This window comes from Etheostoma spectabile, chromosome 13, assembly GCF_008692095.1.
Source record: "Etheostoma spectabile isolate EspeVRDwgs_2016 chromosome 13, UIUC_Espe_1.0, whole genome shotgun sequence".
In the NCBI taxonomy this organism is placed as follows: domain Eukaryota; kingdom Metazoa; phylum Chordata; class Actinopteri; order Perciformes; family Percidae; genus Etheostoma; species Etheostoma spectabile.
In genome coordinates this window covers 20,068,436-20,087,612 of record NC_045745.1, presented here as the reverse complement: position 1 = coordinate 20,087,612, position 19,177 = coordinate 20,068,436, and the positions used below count along the sequence as shown (strand labels likewise).

The following is a 19,177-nucleotide window of genomic DNA, read 5'->3' as shown; positions in this document are numbered from 1 at the left end:
TCTCAGCATCGACGCATATCCACTTCTACATTATTTAGAATTGACGTGTCACATATTTTACTTCTGTGTTTGCTGCTCCTAATCTGACTGTCGTGGGTTTTGTTTCCTGTCAGAGGAAGCTCTCTTCATATTATAGATCAAGATGACATGCCCACAGTTAGGCCTTCTTCCGTATAGCTGTAATGTGAAATAACACACACAGGCAATTAAAAAACAACAACATAAAGCACATCAAATCCTTTGCTGTTGAAATGCAAACACATGCAGTGTCAATTTAAAGGTTACATAAAAGAATTATATCAATCACTGAACACAGACGTATACAACTTAGAACATTTTATAACTTAACATAAGACTAATTGTCTCCAATGCAAACCTGCCCTCCTGACATTAAAGGAACTGTTCTGTATAACTGTCTAAGTTATTTTCAGTTGCTTAATGTGCTAAATATGTGTAGTGCAATTGGGATTGTAAAGATAAACCTTTATTTGAGATGCTTTCATTGCAGAAACCTGCTGCTCTGAGACAAGAACATTGGAGGTGAAAGAGGAGCAGTTGGAGAGGCCCTGAGGTGGAGAAATAAATCTTAGACATGGATATCTCAAAACCTGGGCTAGTGTATTGAATGCAGTGTGATGGCATGGAAGTAGGGCAGCAATTACTTTCTTAACAAGCGTGTCAAGTGTATGTTGTTTATGGCTTAATCAAATTAAATCAAAGGTTTTGAATTCAAGAAAGATTGGCTACATTTGACAGTATTTCAGTGAAGCATGGGTGCAGAGGAGGAGAACTGAAGGGCTTAAATATACTTTGTTCATGACAGAGTCATGTGATATCAGATATGCTTCACTTTCTGTGCGTGTTGTTCCAAAGTTAAGTTTTGTGGGTTTTCTGTTTCCTGCCAGAGGAAACTTTGTGAAATAAAGATTAAGAAGGTGTACTGACATCTGAAGTGGTTACAACAACACCCAGACATATTCATTCAATATTCATTATTGAATAATTTACAAAATGACTACCTGTTTTTAGTAAACTGTATTCGTATTATAACTAATCCTTTCAAAAATGTGTGTAACTGTGTAGGCAGACTCCTGTTTTGTTGATTTAACTAATCTAACCTAACTTACTAATTGGTATATTTGGGGTGTTTAGGTGTATTATTCATGAAATAGGTATAAGGGCTGTATTGAAGTCCACATTTGTTGAGTCCAAGACCAGTACTAGTCGAGATGCAACAAAGAACAAGTCCAAAGAGGTTCAAGTCAAAGCCAATACTGAGTCCAAATGAAAGACGAACTAGACTGAGACAGAAAAAAGAATCCTCTTACTGTTTATAATTTGTGACGTGAGAGACAGTATAACATAAGATGACAAAAAGCAAGTGCCGAGTAACAACACTGTAGGATCAAATGAGGCCATATTATTCACTATAAATAGAACAATTCACAAAAAGCTGTAGTGCAACTTCGCATTTTAGATGTTGAGTCTTTTCATTATGGCGTTACAAGAACAGGACTGCAAATGGAAAATGTAACAAATAACACACCTAAAAACTGATCTCGAACTTATTACTTGTCTTGAAAAATCCATAGTACAAAGTGCTTGCTGACATTGTGTCTGTGGCTGATGGTTGTGGTCTATGGTATATGACGACGCAGCCAGGCATAGAGCAAGCGACCAATGCTAATGCCTGTTGTAGATGGATTTTGAAATAAACCGATACCTGTTTCCTGAACAAGCACACTTCATCAATGGTTTTGTTTTGAAGGAGGAAATCATTTTAGAAAAAAAGCATACAGTGCTGGACTCGGTCAAGACCAGCTCATATATATGTGAGTCCAATGGCCTAGTCCAAGATAAGTCAGAGAGAATTGAAAAACGTCTCGATTCGTAAGTACCACAGCTCTGGTAGACATGCTTACAACTTGTAAGCTTATGAATAGAAAATGGTGATTAGTTTATGTCATGTACCAGTTATCTTTTGCCAACTACCAGTGTTACCTACCAAAAGAGTTATTACTGATTTAATTTCATATTCAATTCATTTCATCAAGAACAAGTACTCACCCCGACATCTGTGACTAACTTTTAACATGAAATTTATCTGTGACTCAGACAACTTTCAGCTCAGCTCATTTCCAGTGAATCGTTTTTTTTTGTGCGTACGTGTGGTAATTACTGTGGTACTGTGTGATCTTTTTGTTTTATGTGGAGAAAATGCAAAGGCATTTTTGCTTATCTTAGTGTCTTCAGTTGTGATGAAATTATATGGTAAAATAAGATACTAAAAATGATTCTAGAAATACATTCTAGAATAATACTTGTAGACAAACCAAAAACCCTGAGTCGGAAACTATAATGCAACAATTAATATTACATTAAAAGTAATCGAAAAGCCATGGCTTTTATGATGGTGTATAAACTTCATAGTCAAGACCATCACATCAAAGTCATAAGTAAGACTAAGACCAGAAATCAAGTTAAATGTCAATACAATGACCAAGTGGGGGAGCAAGTATTAGAGGAGCAGTAGACCAATATTCAAATATTTCTGTAGGAGTTGGCCGTTGTTCAAAACAAAAGCTACCGTTTTTTTTATTCTCAGAGATCATCTTACATCCATCACATTGTAAATAAGTGTCCTAGACACTCAAATCAATTTTAAAATGTTTACAGTTTACAATGTCAGGCCATTTCATACACACTGAAAGCAAAGGAATCACTGGTCCTCAAATGTGTCCTCTGATTGTGTTTCCATTGATTTATTCGCCAGTTGTGTTAACTGTAACTGCAGATACTTTATGATGTGAAGTAAAAGTGTGAAAAGAGGCAATGGCGAACAGACAAGGGAGAAAGGAATATGGAGCAGAAACGGACTGACGGGGAGGACAGTAAAGAAGTAGGCACACTGAAAAGCAGAGAACCCGGAGATGAGCATACGGGCTGGAGCAGTTACAGCTGTGACGAATTGAAGGAAGGGCAGACGGGGATACATTGCCAGAGGCCGAAGCAGCAGGGAGATGCAGCCCCCTGCATGAAGGACTCAACCCCTGCGTACAGATAAGTAAAGGAAACTCCTCTGGCCACCCGCTTTGAACGTGTGGAAAATAACTGTCTTGTGTGTCATACTTGAGTGAGAGCTGCCCTTATTCCTCCCCAGTGCCTGCAGTGTGGGTATCGCAACGCGGAGTGGCGTAGGGGAAGAGAAGCCCAGGCCCCTCTCGTGACCTAGCCTACTTATTGAACAGATTGTCACATGGACTTGGAAATTGAAGCAGAAAACTTGGATTTTTTTTTTTTTCAACGGAAGAACTGTAATCTCTTACTCTGGAATTGAAATAAAGTGTTTAAGTATTGATCCCGTTCTGGTCCATCGTCAGTGGAACAATTTTTTGTTCCTTTTTTTTTTTATAAACTGACACATGAGCTTCAGGTGTGTCATGAGTACACTTTTATTTTGAACAAAATCAAACTTCCTAAAGCAATGCAATCAAAACAATTTAAAATTAGAGATAAGAAGGCTATATATCAAATTATATTTTGATATAAAAAGTCACACTTTAAACAAGTGTGAATGAAAAGTGCTATATGTAATTTTCAGTTTGATTGCAGTGGCCACTTTGGACAAAAGTGGTAATGTCTTTACCATGGCTGCCGAAGTAAAGGTCTTTTCTATATGGTACTGCATTACTGGGAAGTCATTTAGTCAAGGGCATAGTACAAATTTATGGGTCCTGTAGATAGGCATTTTCTATGAGCCCCTCCACAGCTATTCACTAGCATATTTTTGGGCCATCTTCACATGAGTGCCCTGGGTAATAAAAGGGTACAGATGCATTATTGCAGAAGGTAACTTAGTCTACTTTGGCTATGTTGTGAGCTAAACCGGGTATCATGAACCAAAGCATTAAGAGATTGTTGTAGCAATCAACGTAATATCTTATAAATCACATTTCATGAACACCAAGGATGCTCTTAACAGGTACAGGGGGACAAGGGAAAAGAAAATAGTAGGCTAACACGGACTAATAGGAACAAAATGCCCACGCTTAATAGAAGTTGGACGTAATTTGATGTTGGCCACTGATGTTCAACGCATCATGAGTTATAAAATTATTTTCTGAATTAAATAGACATATTACATACCCAAGGGATAATTTGGGATGTTTTTTTTTTAATGATTTACACTCCCATAATTGTCTCCATCTGCTAAAAGCCCGACCAAGATTGACCTAGTTTCTGCCGTTGTCTTTCACTTTTCCTTTTAGCTTTTAGTTCTTCAATTCATTTCCTTCTTTTCTGTGATGGTCCTTCCCCAGTATCAGCCATAATTACAACAGATCACTTCTAAAATAAAATTTGATTAAAATTAGGCCTAAATCAAGACATCTCCTGCTACGTTTTTACCTGGCTGGATACTCATTAACGCAGGTTTTGCCTGTGTTCAGCCAAAATCTTTGACCCGTCAGAACGAGTTCTTGAGAGCTGTATACCTGCTGTAAATCATTTTGTGACTTTGTGGGAAAAATCAGACCCGGGCACAGGCAATGATAAAAACTGTATCTAACATCACACACAGTTTCAGAAACGTGTAAAAGTTACATATAGTCACTTTAAGATTGTGATGATAGACAACCACCTTACAGTATATTAGTAGATAGGCCTACATTTAATCAATGCACTCTGTAGTATATGTATTCATAATGATCCCACAATGTATATTAGAATTACAAAAGCTATGTCTATTAGCTGTAAATAACATAACATTTTGAAATTAGGCCTCCAGGGCCTTTAGTTGAATTTGTATTCCTTAACTGTTATTATCATAGGCTACTTAAGTTTTGTATTGTAGCCATTTTATTCTGTTTGGATCGTATTTGTTGTAGTATTTGTTAATTTTGTTTTGTTTTGTTCTTTTTAGTGCATTTCATTGCGCGATGTAATTGTGTGATGACAACCAACCTCGACCTTCAAGGTCGCCGCATGTGACTACCACTAGTTGGACTGACATTTATTTTGAAAAACCGGAAGTTCCAGTGTTTTGATAACGGCTGCGGAAGAAGCGGTCATTTGGCCGATTTCGCGTCCAAGCAGTAGTTTGCCATCAAAAACGATACTAATTCAACGACAAATGTAACGTCAACCGTTTCACAGAAATTCATAATGGGATTTACGCCGAGACGCTTTCTTGGTGTTAAACCGTCGAAAGCGCTCCTGTTGTTGCCCTTCCTGTTGACATTCTTGCTCGTCGGGAGCCAAGGCGAGAGCAATGCGATGGACAATGTCTCAACTGAGAGGCTGGCTGAGGAAAGCCACCGACAGGACAGTGCCAATCTACTCATATTCATAATGCTTTTAACACTCACCATTTTAACTATATGGCTGTTCAAACACCGGCGATTTAGGTTCTTGCACGAAACAGGACTAGCCATGATCTATGGTAAGACCGCTAATGTGGATGTCAGTCATCTTAGCGTTAATGCTAGCTGGCTTTGATGTCCTTTCCTTAGCTCCTCAAACTCAACCAGTAAGCTAAATTGACAGCTTATTTTCATCTTTCAAGCTACATGGTGGAGGCTTTCTGTGATATATACCACAGGAAGCCTCCACCATGTAGCTACGACACTGACATGTCATATATCACGGTATAGCCTACTGGTAACGTTAGTGTTGGCCGGTGTTGAAGGAATACATAGATAATATTTATCCAGTATTAACGTAGCATACATTGCGCAATAACGTTCTCTTTTTAACGTAACTGTCCATATTAACTGCATTGGTATTGTGGCATTGTCATTCTGTGGTCTTTTTTTGTTAGTTCGTTGTCTATCAACTGTCAAATGAACAAATTAGTAACAGCTAAAATTGTTGTAAAAAAATAAAACATTGAAGTCGCTAGAATTAAAGCTACTTAACATCCCCTTTAACTAGTCATACACCTTTACCACCATCTGTCATTTTAAGTATGCAGTGAGAAACAGCTTTGATAAATAGGTTGAATAAATCCTCATTTCTAAAGCCCATCCCTTTCAAAATAAATACCTTGGCTTTTTCATATTTGTTTATTTCATAAGACCCCAATCTAATTAAAGTATTTAGCACACCCAAATAATTAAAAACTTTTTTTTTTTAAATAGAACCTCAGTGTCCTCCTTTAAAACTTTTTTCAGACTAATGTTTTGATTTTGTGTCTGTAAAGCACTTGCTTTTGAAAAGTACTACTGTGTAAACACAAAGGGTATTATTATTATTATTTACTCCAGATCCATGGCTAACTGCTTTGCCTTCGCTCCCTCTCTCCTCTCCTCCACCCTGAAGGCCTGTTGGTGGGTGTGATCCTGCGGTTCGGCATCCATGTGCCCCAGAACATGAGTGACGTGATCCTCAGCTGTGCTGTCAACGCCAGTCCCGCTACTCTGCTGGTCAATGTTAGTGGGCGATTCTACGAGTACACTCTGAAGGGGGAAGTCAGCCGGGGCAAAGGTCTTCAAGTGCAGGACGATGAGATGCTGAGAAAGGCAAGGGGATAAACAGAAGGATGATTGAGTGGAGTGGTTGTTTTTGGTGTGCTGCTCCAAAATGAAATTACTAGCCGGCAGGTGCCAAATGGCAGAAAAATATCTCTTATAGTGTGATAAATAACCTCTGCAAACAATGACATATCTAACATAATCTGTCTATAAAAATGGAAACATGTCGGTAAACTATGTTAATTTGTTAGTTTGCTTACTACAACAGACACTACTAAAAAAAAATAGGTGTTTAACCTCTTATAACTTACCACTTTCTTCAGGTGACCTTTGACACAGAAGTGTTTTTTAATATTTTGCTGCCTCCCATCATCTTCCACGCTGGTTACAGCCTGAAAAGGGTAAGAGCGTTAAAATGACTAATGATACATGTAAATTATTGATTCAGATTTGTCACAAATGAAATCTAAAAAATCCGGCCATATTAGGTATTAATATATGTCAATATGTTATTCTCTACAAAATATTGCAATGCAGAACAATGCAGTCAAGTGCAGTTTGCAAACATATTGACATATTTTATGACTTTTGTGATATTTATTTATATTGCTCCAGCCTAACTACTAGTACTAGACAGCCTCTGTTTTAATAAATCTGTCTCCTTGTCTGTCTCAGAGACATTTCTTCAGAAACATCGGCTCCATCTTGGCCTATGCTTTCATGGGAACAGTTATCTCCTGCTTTGTTATTGGGTAAGTCATTTGTTTTTTTCTCTGTGACATATACATTTAGACTCAAATAGAGTAACAGATTGAAGATTTCTTCTGGTTTCACTTGATAAGTTTGTTGAATGGGCAAGTGTTGCCAGTGTCTTTTATAACCTGCACACATCCTTCTTTGCTCCTAGGCTGATTATGTATGGCTTTGTGTCCTTCATGAAAGTTGTGGGCCAGCTTGGGGGAGATTTTTTCTTTACCGACTGCCTCTTGTTTGGGGCCATCATTTCAGCCACAGACCCAGGTAGGTAGTGCCATATTATCTTTTTAGCATCCATATATCATTTTCACATATTGTTGGTACAAAGTATGTACATTTTTGGAAGCAGTGTAACACCTTATTGCTCCTTTTGTTAGACAGTCTTTCTGTTTGAGGCCTTTGTGAGCTTTTTTCTTGCTGTAGCTGTCTTTGTATGTCTTACACTCTTTCGCCCTTTTTTCTCCTGTGCCTCAGTGACGGTGCTGGCTATCTTCAATGAGCTAAAAGTAGATGTGGACCTGTATGCTTTACTCTTTGGGGAGAGTGTCCTCAATGACGCTGTGGCCATCATCCTTTCTTCGTAAGCATTAATTAAATCAACACTGCAGATATATGCGCACGCACGCACGCACGCACGCACGCACGCACGCACACACACACACACACACACACACACACACACAGTAGTTCCACATTAAAGGATAGGCTAACTATCTCAAAACAATATGTACATTTTAGGGGTTATTAGTTCAGTTGACTGGCCCAAACTGTACTAGCTACCTGTCTCCAATAGAAGTGATAGAAGACAAAATCCCCAGCACATCTTTTTTGCAAAGATGCATCCTAAGTTTAGTTGAAGCCCATGTGAGACTCCAGCAGTCTGGGTTAGACAAATCAAGTAGGTGTTTTTGCAAAGTGACTTAATATTTGGTGCAAAATTCAGCTTTGTGTTTTCCTATACAGTGTTTCAACTGCAGCTGAGGGATACTAAAAAAAAATTTTGTGCTGAAAAAACTAAAAGTTAATAATAGTAACTTGGAAAATGCTTATAGAGGTTGTATTGTCTGACTCTGGCTGTTGAAGCCTCATATTAGCTTCAGTTGAACTTATGTACTTTGTGTATACATTGCACAAGAATGGACACTAATCATACTAACATCAATCCCTGTCATTTCACTGCTTGCCTTCCTTCACTCATCCGTGTCATTCATCGCCTACCTGTACGTACGTATGCAGTGTTCTCCTCCGCTTGGAGAAGCAGGGTGGGCAGGGGGCTGGAACTGTGCACTCCTCAGGAGAGGATGGCCCAGTCTGGGCAGAGGGGGCGGAGGAATGGCTGGTAGAAAACCAGACATGGACTCCCCGGTGGGTGGGTGGTTTACGTGGTTGTGCTGACAGAGTTATAGCGTTAGAGCCTGATCATCTTAACTCAGTCAATGTTATGCAAATATTTTATTTAGAATGTAGCCTTGAACCACCACCCTTTTAGGATAATCACTGCCCTCCCCTGCTACCCTTCCATGTCCATTTCTTGCATCAATTTTCAGTTTTCTGCAAATGACCAGAAAATACTACTTGTTTTTGTTAAAGTTTTGGTCATTTGGTGTGTAAAGGGTTTTATTACTGCTGAATATTAGTGCTGTTGATTTGCATTGTTGGTTTTGAGGTCATTTGGGCACTACTCCTTAAAAAAGGGGTAAATCCTGAATTGGCTGTTTCTGTACTTATTAATATTCTTAATGGATATCAACCAAATGGGGTTGAAAGATCTAGAACTAGAACTGAGCATGCAAGACCCTAACCTCCTCACTTTTTTATGACTGTATAACCCAACTCCAAGTCCAGGTGTGTGAAGTCTTCACTTTTTTTTAAGGGGTAACCAAAATCCTCTAAATTCATACAAAATTAGATAAACACCACCAGGCTGGTGATATACCAGGCATTGTTGGATTTGGGTTACAGCAGGTTTGATTTGATGCCTGACTTCATCTTGTTTAGCATGTGATTAACATTTAACCACTTTCTCTTTCTGGATTTTAAGAAAGTATCTTTTTCATTTTTCCATGTGAATGGTTTTATTTGCGTGCACTCTGTTTATCTGCCCTTCAGCTCCATTGCAGCGTACCAGCCTGCAGGAGACAACAGCCACAGCTTTGAGGCAATGGCCATGTTAAAATCCTTCGGCATCTTCCTGGGGGTCTTTAGTGGATCCTTTGCTCTTGGGGTGGCCACTGGAGTCATGACTGCTCTTATATCCTTTCATCTGTTAATTATAGTGAACTTTATATACACCGGCATGCATAAGCAGCAACAGAATAACACCACAGGCTAACAGTTGCCTTCTAACTCTACTTTACTCTTAAGTTGCTGCTGTTTCATTATTACATGGGCAGCTTCAAGTCTTATTTGATTAAGAACCCGAAAAGCTGTTGTGGCTGTCCCAATAGCAGTAGCCTGAATTGTGTCCTTGCCTGATTTGATAGAACAGTGCTTACCTACTTGTACAGTCTATAGAGTGATGTCTTTCTTACCTCATTTACATTTTTTACACTGCAGGTCAACTGTGGATGTGCCAGCTCTTGTTTGGCTCCTTGACTTTTAGTTTTCTTCACGTAACCAAGTTCACTAAGCTGAGGGACTTCCCCTTGCTAGAGACGGCTCTCTTCTTCCTTATGTCTTGGAGCACCTTCCTATTGGCTGAGGCCTGCGGGTTCACAGGTACGCCTGCACACAGCACACATGCAGGCAGTTTTTAGGGCGTTTTCACACCTGTAGTTTTTTTGCTTTGGTCCGAATCAGTTGGTGAGTTTGTAAACTTGGAGCGGTTTGCCCTTGGTCGGTTTGGTTTCAAACTTGGAAAAATCCAAGCGTATCAAAATGCACCATTACAAATCACGCAAGAACGTCCACTACTCTTATTGGTCGGATGTTTCTGGGGATGGGAGCAAGAGTAAATACAGGAACAAGGTTGTGTGTTCTGGACTAGTGCATATTTCTTGCATGGTCAAACCAGCTCATTTCATTAAAATAATCAGACATTGATTTGCGAGAAACACAGGTCAACTCAGGTCACCGAGACTCTGCCTCCTATTTTAACGGCACCTGGTGTGACCAGGGAGATACGAGTGACAGTCTATTTCTGTTATAGAAACACTGCACGCTGCTACAGTTTGCTACTCTGCTGCATTTCAAACTGTTAAACACACCTGACTACTTGAGACATTAGCTCAGACTGGCGGAGTTCGTATAGTTGGTGCAATTTGAGTACGGGTCACGTTCTCACCACAAACAAACCACCCAGAGTTCTTTTGACAGCATACCGAGACCACCTCTTCAAGCAGGTCTTGATACGCTTGTTTGGTCCGCTTTTGGTGCGCACCAGAGTTCGATTGCCGCATTCTCACTTGCCCAAACGTACTGCACCAGCGGGACAAACAAACACTAGTTCGAGTCAACCAAACTAAAGGCAAAATAATTAAATAATTCTTATTCTTTATTTTATGAAGGGCAACACACAATGAACATTTCTGTAAATGTGCCAGATGATTTTAAACCAAAGCAACAGGAAACCGCAAGACATTAGTACAAACTACACAGATAGGAGTCAACAGGACACCATACAGACAGCTAGAGCAATAAATAAGCTTTCTCAGTAAGCCATGCAGAGTCACAGGAAGCAGCAAGACATTAGCACAGTTACACATTAACAGGATCCCCATTCAGTATAAGAAGCCATGCAAGCATCAGAACACAGCCGAGGAACACTGAGCCGAGCCATCTTCTTGCGCCAGTCAACCATGCAAAGCAGCGACAAGCAGAAACGTCGCTCATGAGTGAGGTGTTAATACAGCACAGGTTAATAAGAAGGTAAAATAGTTAAAATACAAGTTAAAGTATAGTTTCTCCCTACATTAACAATAAAAATTATAGTGACATTTCATCCAGCATCCAAAATCTTTTAGCTATTTTAGGTTTTCTTCTTAGGAAGTTCCAACTATCACTTAAAAACAATGAAACAGTAATTAGTATGGTAAGGAAGGATACATTAATTGCACAACCATGTCAAATGAAATCATCAAACCAACTGAAACACACCCTCAAGCTAAATGATGTCACTAGACAGTGTTGTTGGTTTATCACAGTGTTATGGATACATTTAAAAGGTGTTTGTCTTTTAAGCCACGATGTTAGCCAAGGAAATAGGTTTTGGTAACCTGTTCATAAAACATTTTTATTATAGTTTAGTTTTTATCACATTAAGAAAATGGTGATACACCATTAGCTTTTGCTGTCTGATATATATTTTAGTGTTCTTAGATTCACATTTCTCCCAAAAATCATGACGTAGTGCTGATTTTAATGAAATGTGTTTGACGCCCTCTAGTAAAGTACGACTCAAGTCAGTGTGTTTCAGATGATATTGAAGTGAGACCTGTGTATGTTTGTTTTTTATTCAGGCGTAGTGGCGGTGCTGTTCTGTGGGATCACTCAGGCTCACTACACCTTCAACAATCTCTCCCCTGACTCTCAGGACAGGACCAAACAGGTGATGTGCAATCCCATATCTTTGATCACTTGATTGCTTACCTGAATTCTGGTTCTGTCTTGGTTTGTTATTCTTATCAATGAGATACATTGTATGGTCCGAAAACATTTTTGAAGTTTTAAATATCTAAATTACCAACGGAAAGTAGTAACTCAATTTTACTTTACTTTGTGCACTTTGGTCCTAATCCCATTCGAAGACTAAAGTGAATGCATGCTGTCACTGCCCGATGTGAGTCGAGTGCAGATGTGAGTCGCGCATGCTCAGATTTAAATGATTTACGGCATAACGTGTCGTACTGAAATTTGCAAAATCTTTAAAATAATTAACTTTTCTCATTACAAACAATAACAGAAGATGGAATGACGGGTAGTGACACATGCAATGTTTACAAGACACTTACCTATGATACTTTGCATCCAAAGTGACGTGAATGCAATGTGAACTTTTCTGTTTAAAATATGTGTATTTGTGTGTCTCTTCCCCATCAGTTGTTTGAGCTGCTGAACTTCCTGGCAGAGAACTTCATCTTCTCCTACATGGGTCTGACTCTCTTCTCCTTCCAGTCACACGTCTTCAACCCTATGTTCATCATCGGGGCCTTTGTATCCTTTACTCTGATTGATGCTTTCTGGCTGCTCCAGGCAAGATCGGCTATCTGATGATGAATATGGTTGCACATAACCACTTTTTGGCTCCCTAAGGAAGGACCAGTCTGCACCAATTGTGGATAGCAACCGCTATGCTGATAATAATACAGTGTATTCCTACAGTTTATGCATTTGAAATCATATTTCAATGTGTTAGGGAGCCTAAGAATAACAGCAACATTTAAAAGACAGATTAGTCAACAATAACATATAATCTATTCATCTACCTTTGATTATTTTGCATCTCAGTTCTACTACTTTGCAGCGTGTTGTGTCCTTGACCTTCCTGCGTTGTGTAGGTGGCAGTGTTTCTGGGCAGGGCGGCAAACATCTACCCTTTGTCCTTCCTGCTCAACCTGGGGCGCAAGAACAAGATTGGATACAATTTTCAGCATGTCATGATGTTTGCAGGTACAGAGCAGAAACTGTAAAGTTTCAGTTGTCAACTCTCGGGCTCTCTAAGGAGTTCTTTTAAGTTCCTCAGGCCTGGACCGACATTACTAAACTACTTCTCAGCTGGGACCTGGATCCATTAAAATAAACTCTGTGGAACGGAACAGATTCAAGTCTGTAGTTAAAAAAATAGTGTAGATAATGGTGTGTGAAGACAGTCTTGTTTCTAGACTCCTACTCAGATACACTATTGAATGAATAACAGCCCCTACGTCAGTTGATGTTTACTGTTGAAACTGGCTAATAGAAATCCCCTAAATGTCTCTCCACGTAAGTGTTTCCATACCACCAGCCCTAAGGGGTAAAAAAACACCTACAACTGCGTGCTGTGCAGGGTGTGCTTGCCAAAAGATTTTCAGTAGTTAGGAAAAACAGCAACATTAAGTTGACTTTATTTTATGGCTTTTTTGAGTTAATAAGTGAAAACACACACACTCTAAAATGTCCAGTTGGATAATTTTAACATTAAATGTTACCATTAGCATTGGACCTTCAGTAGTGTTAAAACAGGACTGTTGGGGTGTCTGTGGGGAGCACACACACACGCACACACACGCGCATACAGTTTCTCACTTTTGTGCTGTCTTGTTTGTCTCCAGGTCTGCGTGGGGCGATGACCTTTGCTCTTTCTATCCGAGACACAGCGACTTACGCCCGTCAGATGATGTTTTCAACCACCCTCCTAATTGTCTTCTTCACTGTCTGGATCTGTGGAGGGGGCACCATGCCCATGCTGACCTTCATGAGCATACCGTAAGGCTGTGCATCTGTTTGTATGCATTTGTTTCTCTGTTTCATCCCCTCTATCAAAGGTCACTGCTGCAACCTTTTCTCTTCCAGGGTGGGCATAGATGCTAATCAAGACAACTCTGTAAGTAATTAGCACAGATTCACACCTCTTGTTTTTAAAAATGTAATTAGTTTGTTGGTTCCATTGTCAAGTTGCTATCCCTAAGCAAAAGTAAAAAAAATTAAGGAGTTGAAACATTAACTTATTAAAAATGTTCTGCTTAACAGAGTTCAGCGATGTTGGATGGGTCACAGCGGAGGAACACCAAACATGAGAGCGCCTGGCCCTTCAGGATCTGGTATAACTTTGACCACAAGTATCCTTTTAAGCGATGAATCACATTTAGGATTCCGTCTTAAGAAGTGCAGGTGCTAGATTCAGCTTTGGACACCAGAGGGTGCTCTTTCCAAACAGATATTTAATGCTAATGCACCAATAGATAGATTGTTGACCAATTTAGTTGTTTAATTGAAAGTGTCGTAAAAACGGTTAATAACCCTTGACAAAAGCTTGTTCTCTAGCTACCTGAAGCCCCTCCTGACCCACAGCGGACCTCCTCTGACCGCTACTCTGCCTACTTGTTGTGGCCCGCTGGCCCGATGCCTCACCAGCCCACAGGCCTATGAGGTTTGGACACAGCATAATGTAATACAGTAAAAGAAGCATTTTTTTAAAGACATGGATATTTACAGATATAATACAGGAGTTTCTGCGAGGTCTTAAAAAGTGTAAAAAAGAGCTTTTGGCCTTATAAAGTCTTAAATTCGCTGAAGTATTGTGTTCAAGGTCTTAATTTTCCTACGTCCATGCAACGCTACCTGTAATGCTCATTGAAATGCTCCCTTCTTTTTGATTCTGTGGTGCTGTAGTTGTTTATTTCGCTAGATCAAACCTATTTCGCTGTATTACAACTACCAACATGCAACTTATATTGCAGGCAATCAGCTTTCATGTTATTGGCAAGTCTCTTTTGGATTGCACCACAGACATAAAACCAATTTCATTCTTTAGCTACGGGGAAGTGCAAGTTTAGCGATACTTGAAAAAACTGAATTTAGGGCTTGGTTAAAGCCAGTTGCAAGTTAATTTATGATAGTTTTCAAAAGGTCTTAAAAAGTCTTAAATTTGACTTGGTGAAACCTGCAGAAACCCTATCATATTGTAATTTGTGAGTTTGGTTTCTTTACCAACTATTTCATCGCATTTAAGATGAACAAAAATGAACTTTAAAAACTCACTTAATTTTGTTAGTCCATGTATTTCAATAAACCTAATTAGGAATCCTAGCAGGTCATAAACACGTGTGTTGAAATTCGGTAGTGGGGCAACTTTTGTGTCCTTCAGGATTTCACTTTAATTTAAAGAAGCGTGTTTTTCCAGTTTTTTCTCTCCTTGACCTGTGATTGTATTCATCTTCATCTCTCCATTCCATTGCTTTTCTTTTTCTCTCCCCCATTTCCCCTTTCTACTCACCAGAACGAAGGCCGGCTCCACGACGATGACTCCGACTTCATCCTGAACGATGCCAGCGTGAGCTCCATGTTCGCCGACGTCACCATCAGCACGGACGCATCCGGATCCCGCACCATCAACCGCTCCTCCAGCACCGGGGGCGGCCCGTCTGATGAAGGTCTGGATCATGAGCTCGCCTTGGCGGAACATGAAGTGGCAATCAGGGGCACCCGCCTGGTCCTGGATGACCCAGTGGAGCCCCCGAGCACTGTCACCCTGCCCCCGCCACCCTCCCCGCCATGCTCGGAACCTCGCAGGCACAGACTGTAAGAATGCTTACACTGTCTGGATGAAGTTTGTTCTTTTCCTCTTTAAAAAAAAAATCACAAATCATCTCAGTTGATTTCTCAAGAAAGTAGCATCTGATAGTTGATTTGTTTGTATTTTTGAGTGAAAAACCAACTGCTTCACATAAAAGTCGCCACGCCACCACCTATCTAGCCTCAGCTTTGTGACAAACTTGAGGCGCACTTTAATCAACTCACTATTTAGGTGGATTACGGTAATCTTGAATGTCAATGTACAACATGTGAGGTAAGGTACCGTAAATCAAGTGCACCTCACCACATTTAGCCACCATTTGGGGAAGCTAAAAAAAACGAGTCTACTTTTACTGTGGTGATATGCCAGGGCCGTTATCTATGCTCTATTAAAGCCCCAACTCCCTCTGGCCTAATGGGGCGATCCCTAAATGTTTCATCTGCAGTTTTTCCTTATCTCTGTGCTGAAGTTGCACATGATGACAAGACTTGTATTTGTCTAGCTTCCTTCAAGTATTTATAAATGACCCACAGTATCGTTTAGGGCAGTTCATAGGCACTCTACAACTTTGCTCTGGTGCCACTTGTTAATATTTAGTCATGTTAAAGAGCATTTATGCTACAGCAACATTACTGATCTAACTTCTCTATCCACAGACTGATACGTGTTTGACTCCTTCTCAAAGATAATTGATGATGAAATTTGATTGTCCATTGTGGGAGTAACTAGATAAGGGCATTAACATCTGTGATGGAAGCAGTATTAGGAGTTTTGAATTGTAAAAGAAACACATTTTTTATCAACAGGATTGTGAGTAGATACTGTTCGGCCAAAAACCTCAAACTACTTTAACAAGTCCAGGAGCATCTCAGCTATCTTACATTTTTTTTTTGCACTGCTTTCCTCTTTTCTTCCTCATCAGTTTTTTCACTTAGTAAATTTATTTATTTAACCGGAAATGATTATTTATACATGAATGATTTTTTGGCTTATTTATTTATTTATTTATTTAATTTTCTGTGGGGTGACAGTAATGATTATCTTGTCCTATTCAAAAATAGGGATGCTTGGTGGTGAAGGGGGCATGTTATGCAACAAAACACTACGACTCTTAAGGTCCATTGTACGGTATGTGGTAGGCCTGCACGATTTGGGGAAAAATCTATACCTATAGCACCATAGCGTTCGTGATGCAGTCGGCTCGTTAAATTAAATGAGAATCAAAATCATTAAAAAAAAAAAGTTATTTGAAAATCAAATCGTGACTTAAGATAATTAATTGCGCAGGCCTTGTATGTAGGTCATGAGGGAGGTGGGTGAGGGTGATTTTCATTCGGAAAGTTTGTTCTTGACCATGTGTGCATGTTCAAATCTTTCGTTCCTGTTCTATAGTAGATCATTCTACTTTATACTTGGAAACTAGAGCTTCCCTGTGTGAGTATGTTACAAGTGTGTGTGTGGCTGATGTCAGAATGAAATTGTCCATATCTACTTATGTGGTTATTAGGGCTAATGTTTGTTTCTGAGTTTTCTGTCGTCATCTGGTTAAATTTTTGCTAAAAAAAAAAAAAGATGTCTTTGGGATGTTGCATCATCAAAGATGACTGAGGGCTGGCTGAACTGTTTTGACTTAAAGTGCCTATTCAGAAATGAAATTACTTAATGTAGATTTGTACATATTTTGATTGGCTAATGTGCGGTAAGATTATCTTTCTTGCTTTTTATGTGACACTGAACCCTTTGACTAATGTTGAATATTGTATTCCCAGTGTAACTAGGCCATTAAATGACCATGTATGGTGGAGATCACAAGAGTGCAAACTAAAACATTGTAATTTTAATAATGAGAAATATGTTCCACTAATGTTTTATTGGATAGAATTGTTTTTGGAAAAATGTATACTTTATCAAAAGGTAAATTGGGCATTTTAAAAGTAAACTGAATTGGAAAGCTTTAAGAAGCTGGCAACCTTTTTTCCGTCTTTTTCTTTGCCAATAAGGTCAAACGTCAGGGGCTTTTGCCGACTTGTACTGATGCACCATTAGTCCTTTTTGTTTCTTCTTTGTCAACCAAGCTCGTATATTCTGTTCCCACCTCAGTGAGAGATATTTTGCACTGAGGCAACTCCTCAGTTAACCCTTTCCTTGTTTGTTCTGTTTTCTGCTGGGTGATTTTCATGATTGAGGTAGAAATTAATTGCTGGTAAAAATCCCATTTTCAAATGTTTGTTTCAACTGCGTCAAACTGCACGAGTTGTCTATTTGATCTTCAAGCATAATTCTTAATGTGAGTTTTGAGTTTGTGCATAATCATCCAAAACTATGGACGGGTGTATTTACATTGGCTTCTTTTACTAAGGGACCCTTTGACTTTCAGCTACCGCACCTAAAACTAAAAATGTGAACATGTTTATGTTTCTACTGTTAGTAGAAACTGCTCATGACAATTGCATTTGTGAAAGGTACACCTGCAATAGGTCTATATGTGAATGTTTTTCAAATGTGAGCTCATGTTGAGAAAGAAATCTCAGATTTACTGGATTGTTCCCTGTGTCTTCCTGAAGTTATTAACAGTGTCTCCGACATCTTGTACTGAAGAAAAAAAAATAAAATAAAAAATTCTTGAAAATGACATGTTTGCACTTTCAAATTATGCAGTATAACCTGTATTGTCCTATATGCTTAGAAGGAATCTGTTTTTATTTGAAATTTCCATCTCTTCAATCAAAATTAAAAATTACTTTACAATTTACTTTACTGTACAATTTTCTCCTTTGACTAAACAATCTGAAGAGCCCTAATGACAATTGAGCTAACCCCACCCTGTGATGAAGACCGTTAGTAAGTAGTAAGTAGTTGGTATGAGTAGCCTACATTGGGTTATTGTTTTTTTCTACCATTTCCAAGGTCAAAGTCAAAGAGCTCCATTTTCTGCATGCTTACCTCAAATTATGCTGGCAAGAACTATTACATATGTGTTGGTAACTCGCATTATTCCAAACTAGCTAGTAATACTGTCTTTTAGTAAAGCTGTCTTTTCACACACACTTTTTTAACTGGTGTGTACACGTCACATTTACTTTTATTTTGAAAGGTACATTCATTCCGCTTCTTTTCGAACGTCGCAGTTACTCTTATTTTGAAGGAAAAACATCATCCGAACTTGGTTGTTCGTGTCTAACTTGACGCAGCCGCATGCAGCAGTACTTAAAACGTGTGAGGGTCTCGTGGAGCGGAGTTCCGCAGCTTCCACCCAGCTCAGAGAGCACCGCAGTCATCACCCTGAACCCGGTAAGGTGGCTCTCAGCACCGCTGTTTATTTACTGTACACGCTCTAACCAAACCTCCGTCTTCTGAAACTTGTTTTTGGATAAATCAGTTTCTGCACTGCTGTTTTGTAGTTTGCACTTGAGCATGCAGTTATAAGACGCCTGATGAAATTGTTGCTAAACACGAGCCGCACTTTTATCTTTTAATAGTCCAGTTAATATGTGACCATTGTAAAGTTATCGATTTCAATGGCCGATCAACTTTTACAGTATGCTATGTTCCACTAACATGTACACTGAAACTCCCTCTAACACATTTTAAGAGTTCATACACGTTTCACTTACACTGCAGCTTTGTGATATGAGAGGAAACAAGTCTTTAAGTCTGTCTGGGGCGTTGGCTGTCTGTCTGTCTGTCTCTGTAAGAGTGTGTGTGTGTGTGTGTGTGTGTGTGTGTGTGTGTGTGTGTG

At 39.3% G+C, this 19,177-nt stretch overlaps 3 protein-coding genes across 6 annotated transcripts in view; 2 read left to right on the top strand and 1 right to left on the bottom strand.

Annotated features, from left to right (window-relative positions):
- LOC116699939 (cytokine receptor common subunit gamma) overlaps positions 1-133 on the bottom strand; it is a 7,513-nt gene extending 7,380 nt beyond the window's left edge. The window contains exon 1 of the mRNA XM_032532683.1: positions 1-133. This exon is cut by the window's left edge and continues 86 nt beyond it. The gene's annotated coding sequence lies outside the window, so the exon portion shown is untranslated.
- A 4,805-nt stretch (positions 134-4,938) lies between these two features.
- LOC116699937 (sodium/hydrogen exchanger 6) lies at positions 4,939-17,357 on the top strand. Of its 2 annotated transcripts, XM_032532678.1 has the most exons (17): positions 4,939-5,440; positions 6,319-6,518; positions 6,794-6,871; positions 7,146-7,222; positions 7,378-7,490; positions 7,701-7,806; positions 8,463-8,591; positions 9,336-9,476; positions 9,838-9,944; positions 11,684-11,772; positions 12,264-12,377; positions 12,722-12,833; positions 13,475-13,628; positions 13,716-13,746; positions 13,893-13,981; positions 14,187-14,292; positions 15,142-17,357. In XM_032532678.1, the coding sequence occupies exons 1-17, from the start codon at positions 5,164-5,166 to the stop codon at positions 15,445-15,447; spliced, it is 2,229 nt and encodes a 742-aa protein (XP_032388569.1). In that variant the 5' UTR covers positions 4,939-5,163; the 3' UTR covers positions 15,448-17,357. The 2 variants fall into 2 exon arrangements, with proteins under 2 accessions (XP_032388569.1, XP_032388570.1); XM_032532679.1 differs by lacking the exon at positions 8,463-8,591 and having other exon boundaries at positions 5,164-5,440; positions 9,336-9,477; positions 9,839-9,944.
- Positions 17,358-18,618: 1,261 nt separating this feature from the next.
- Positions 18,619-19,177, top strand: part of LOC116699938 (four and a half LIM domains protein 1) — a 12,321-nt gene continuing 11,762 nt past the window's right edge. Inside the window, exon 1 of one of the 3 annotated variants that reach the window (XM_032532680.1) lies at positions 18,619-18,734. In XM_032532680.1, the coding sequence (XP_032388571.1) occupies positions 18,634-18,734 (101 nt within the window). In that variant the 5' untranslated portion in view covers positions 18,619-18,633. The remainder of the gene's footprint in view (positions 18,735-19,177) is intronic. The other 2 variants (XM_032532682.1, XM_032532681.1) reach the window with 2 other exon arrangements.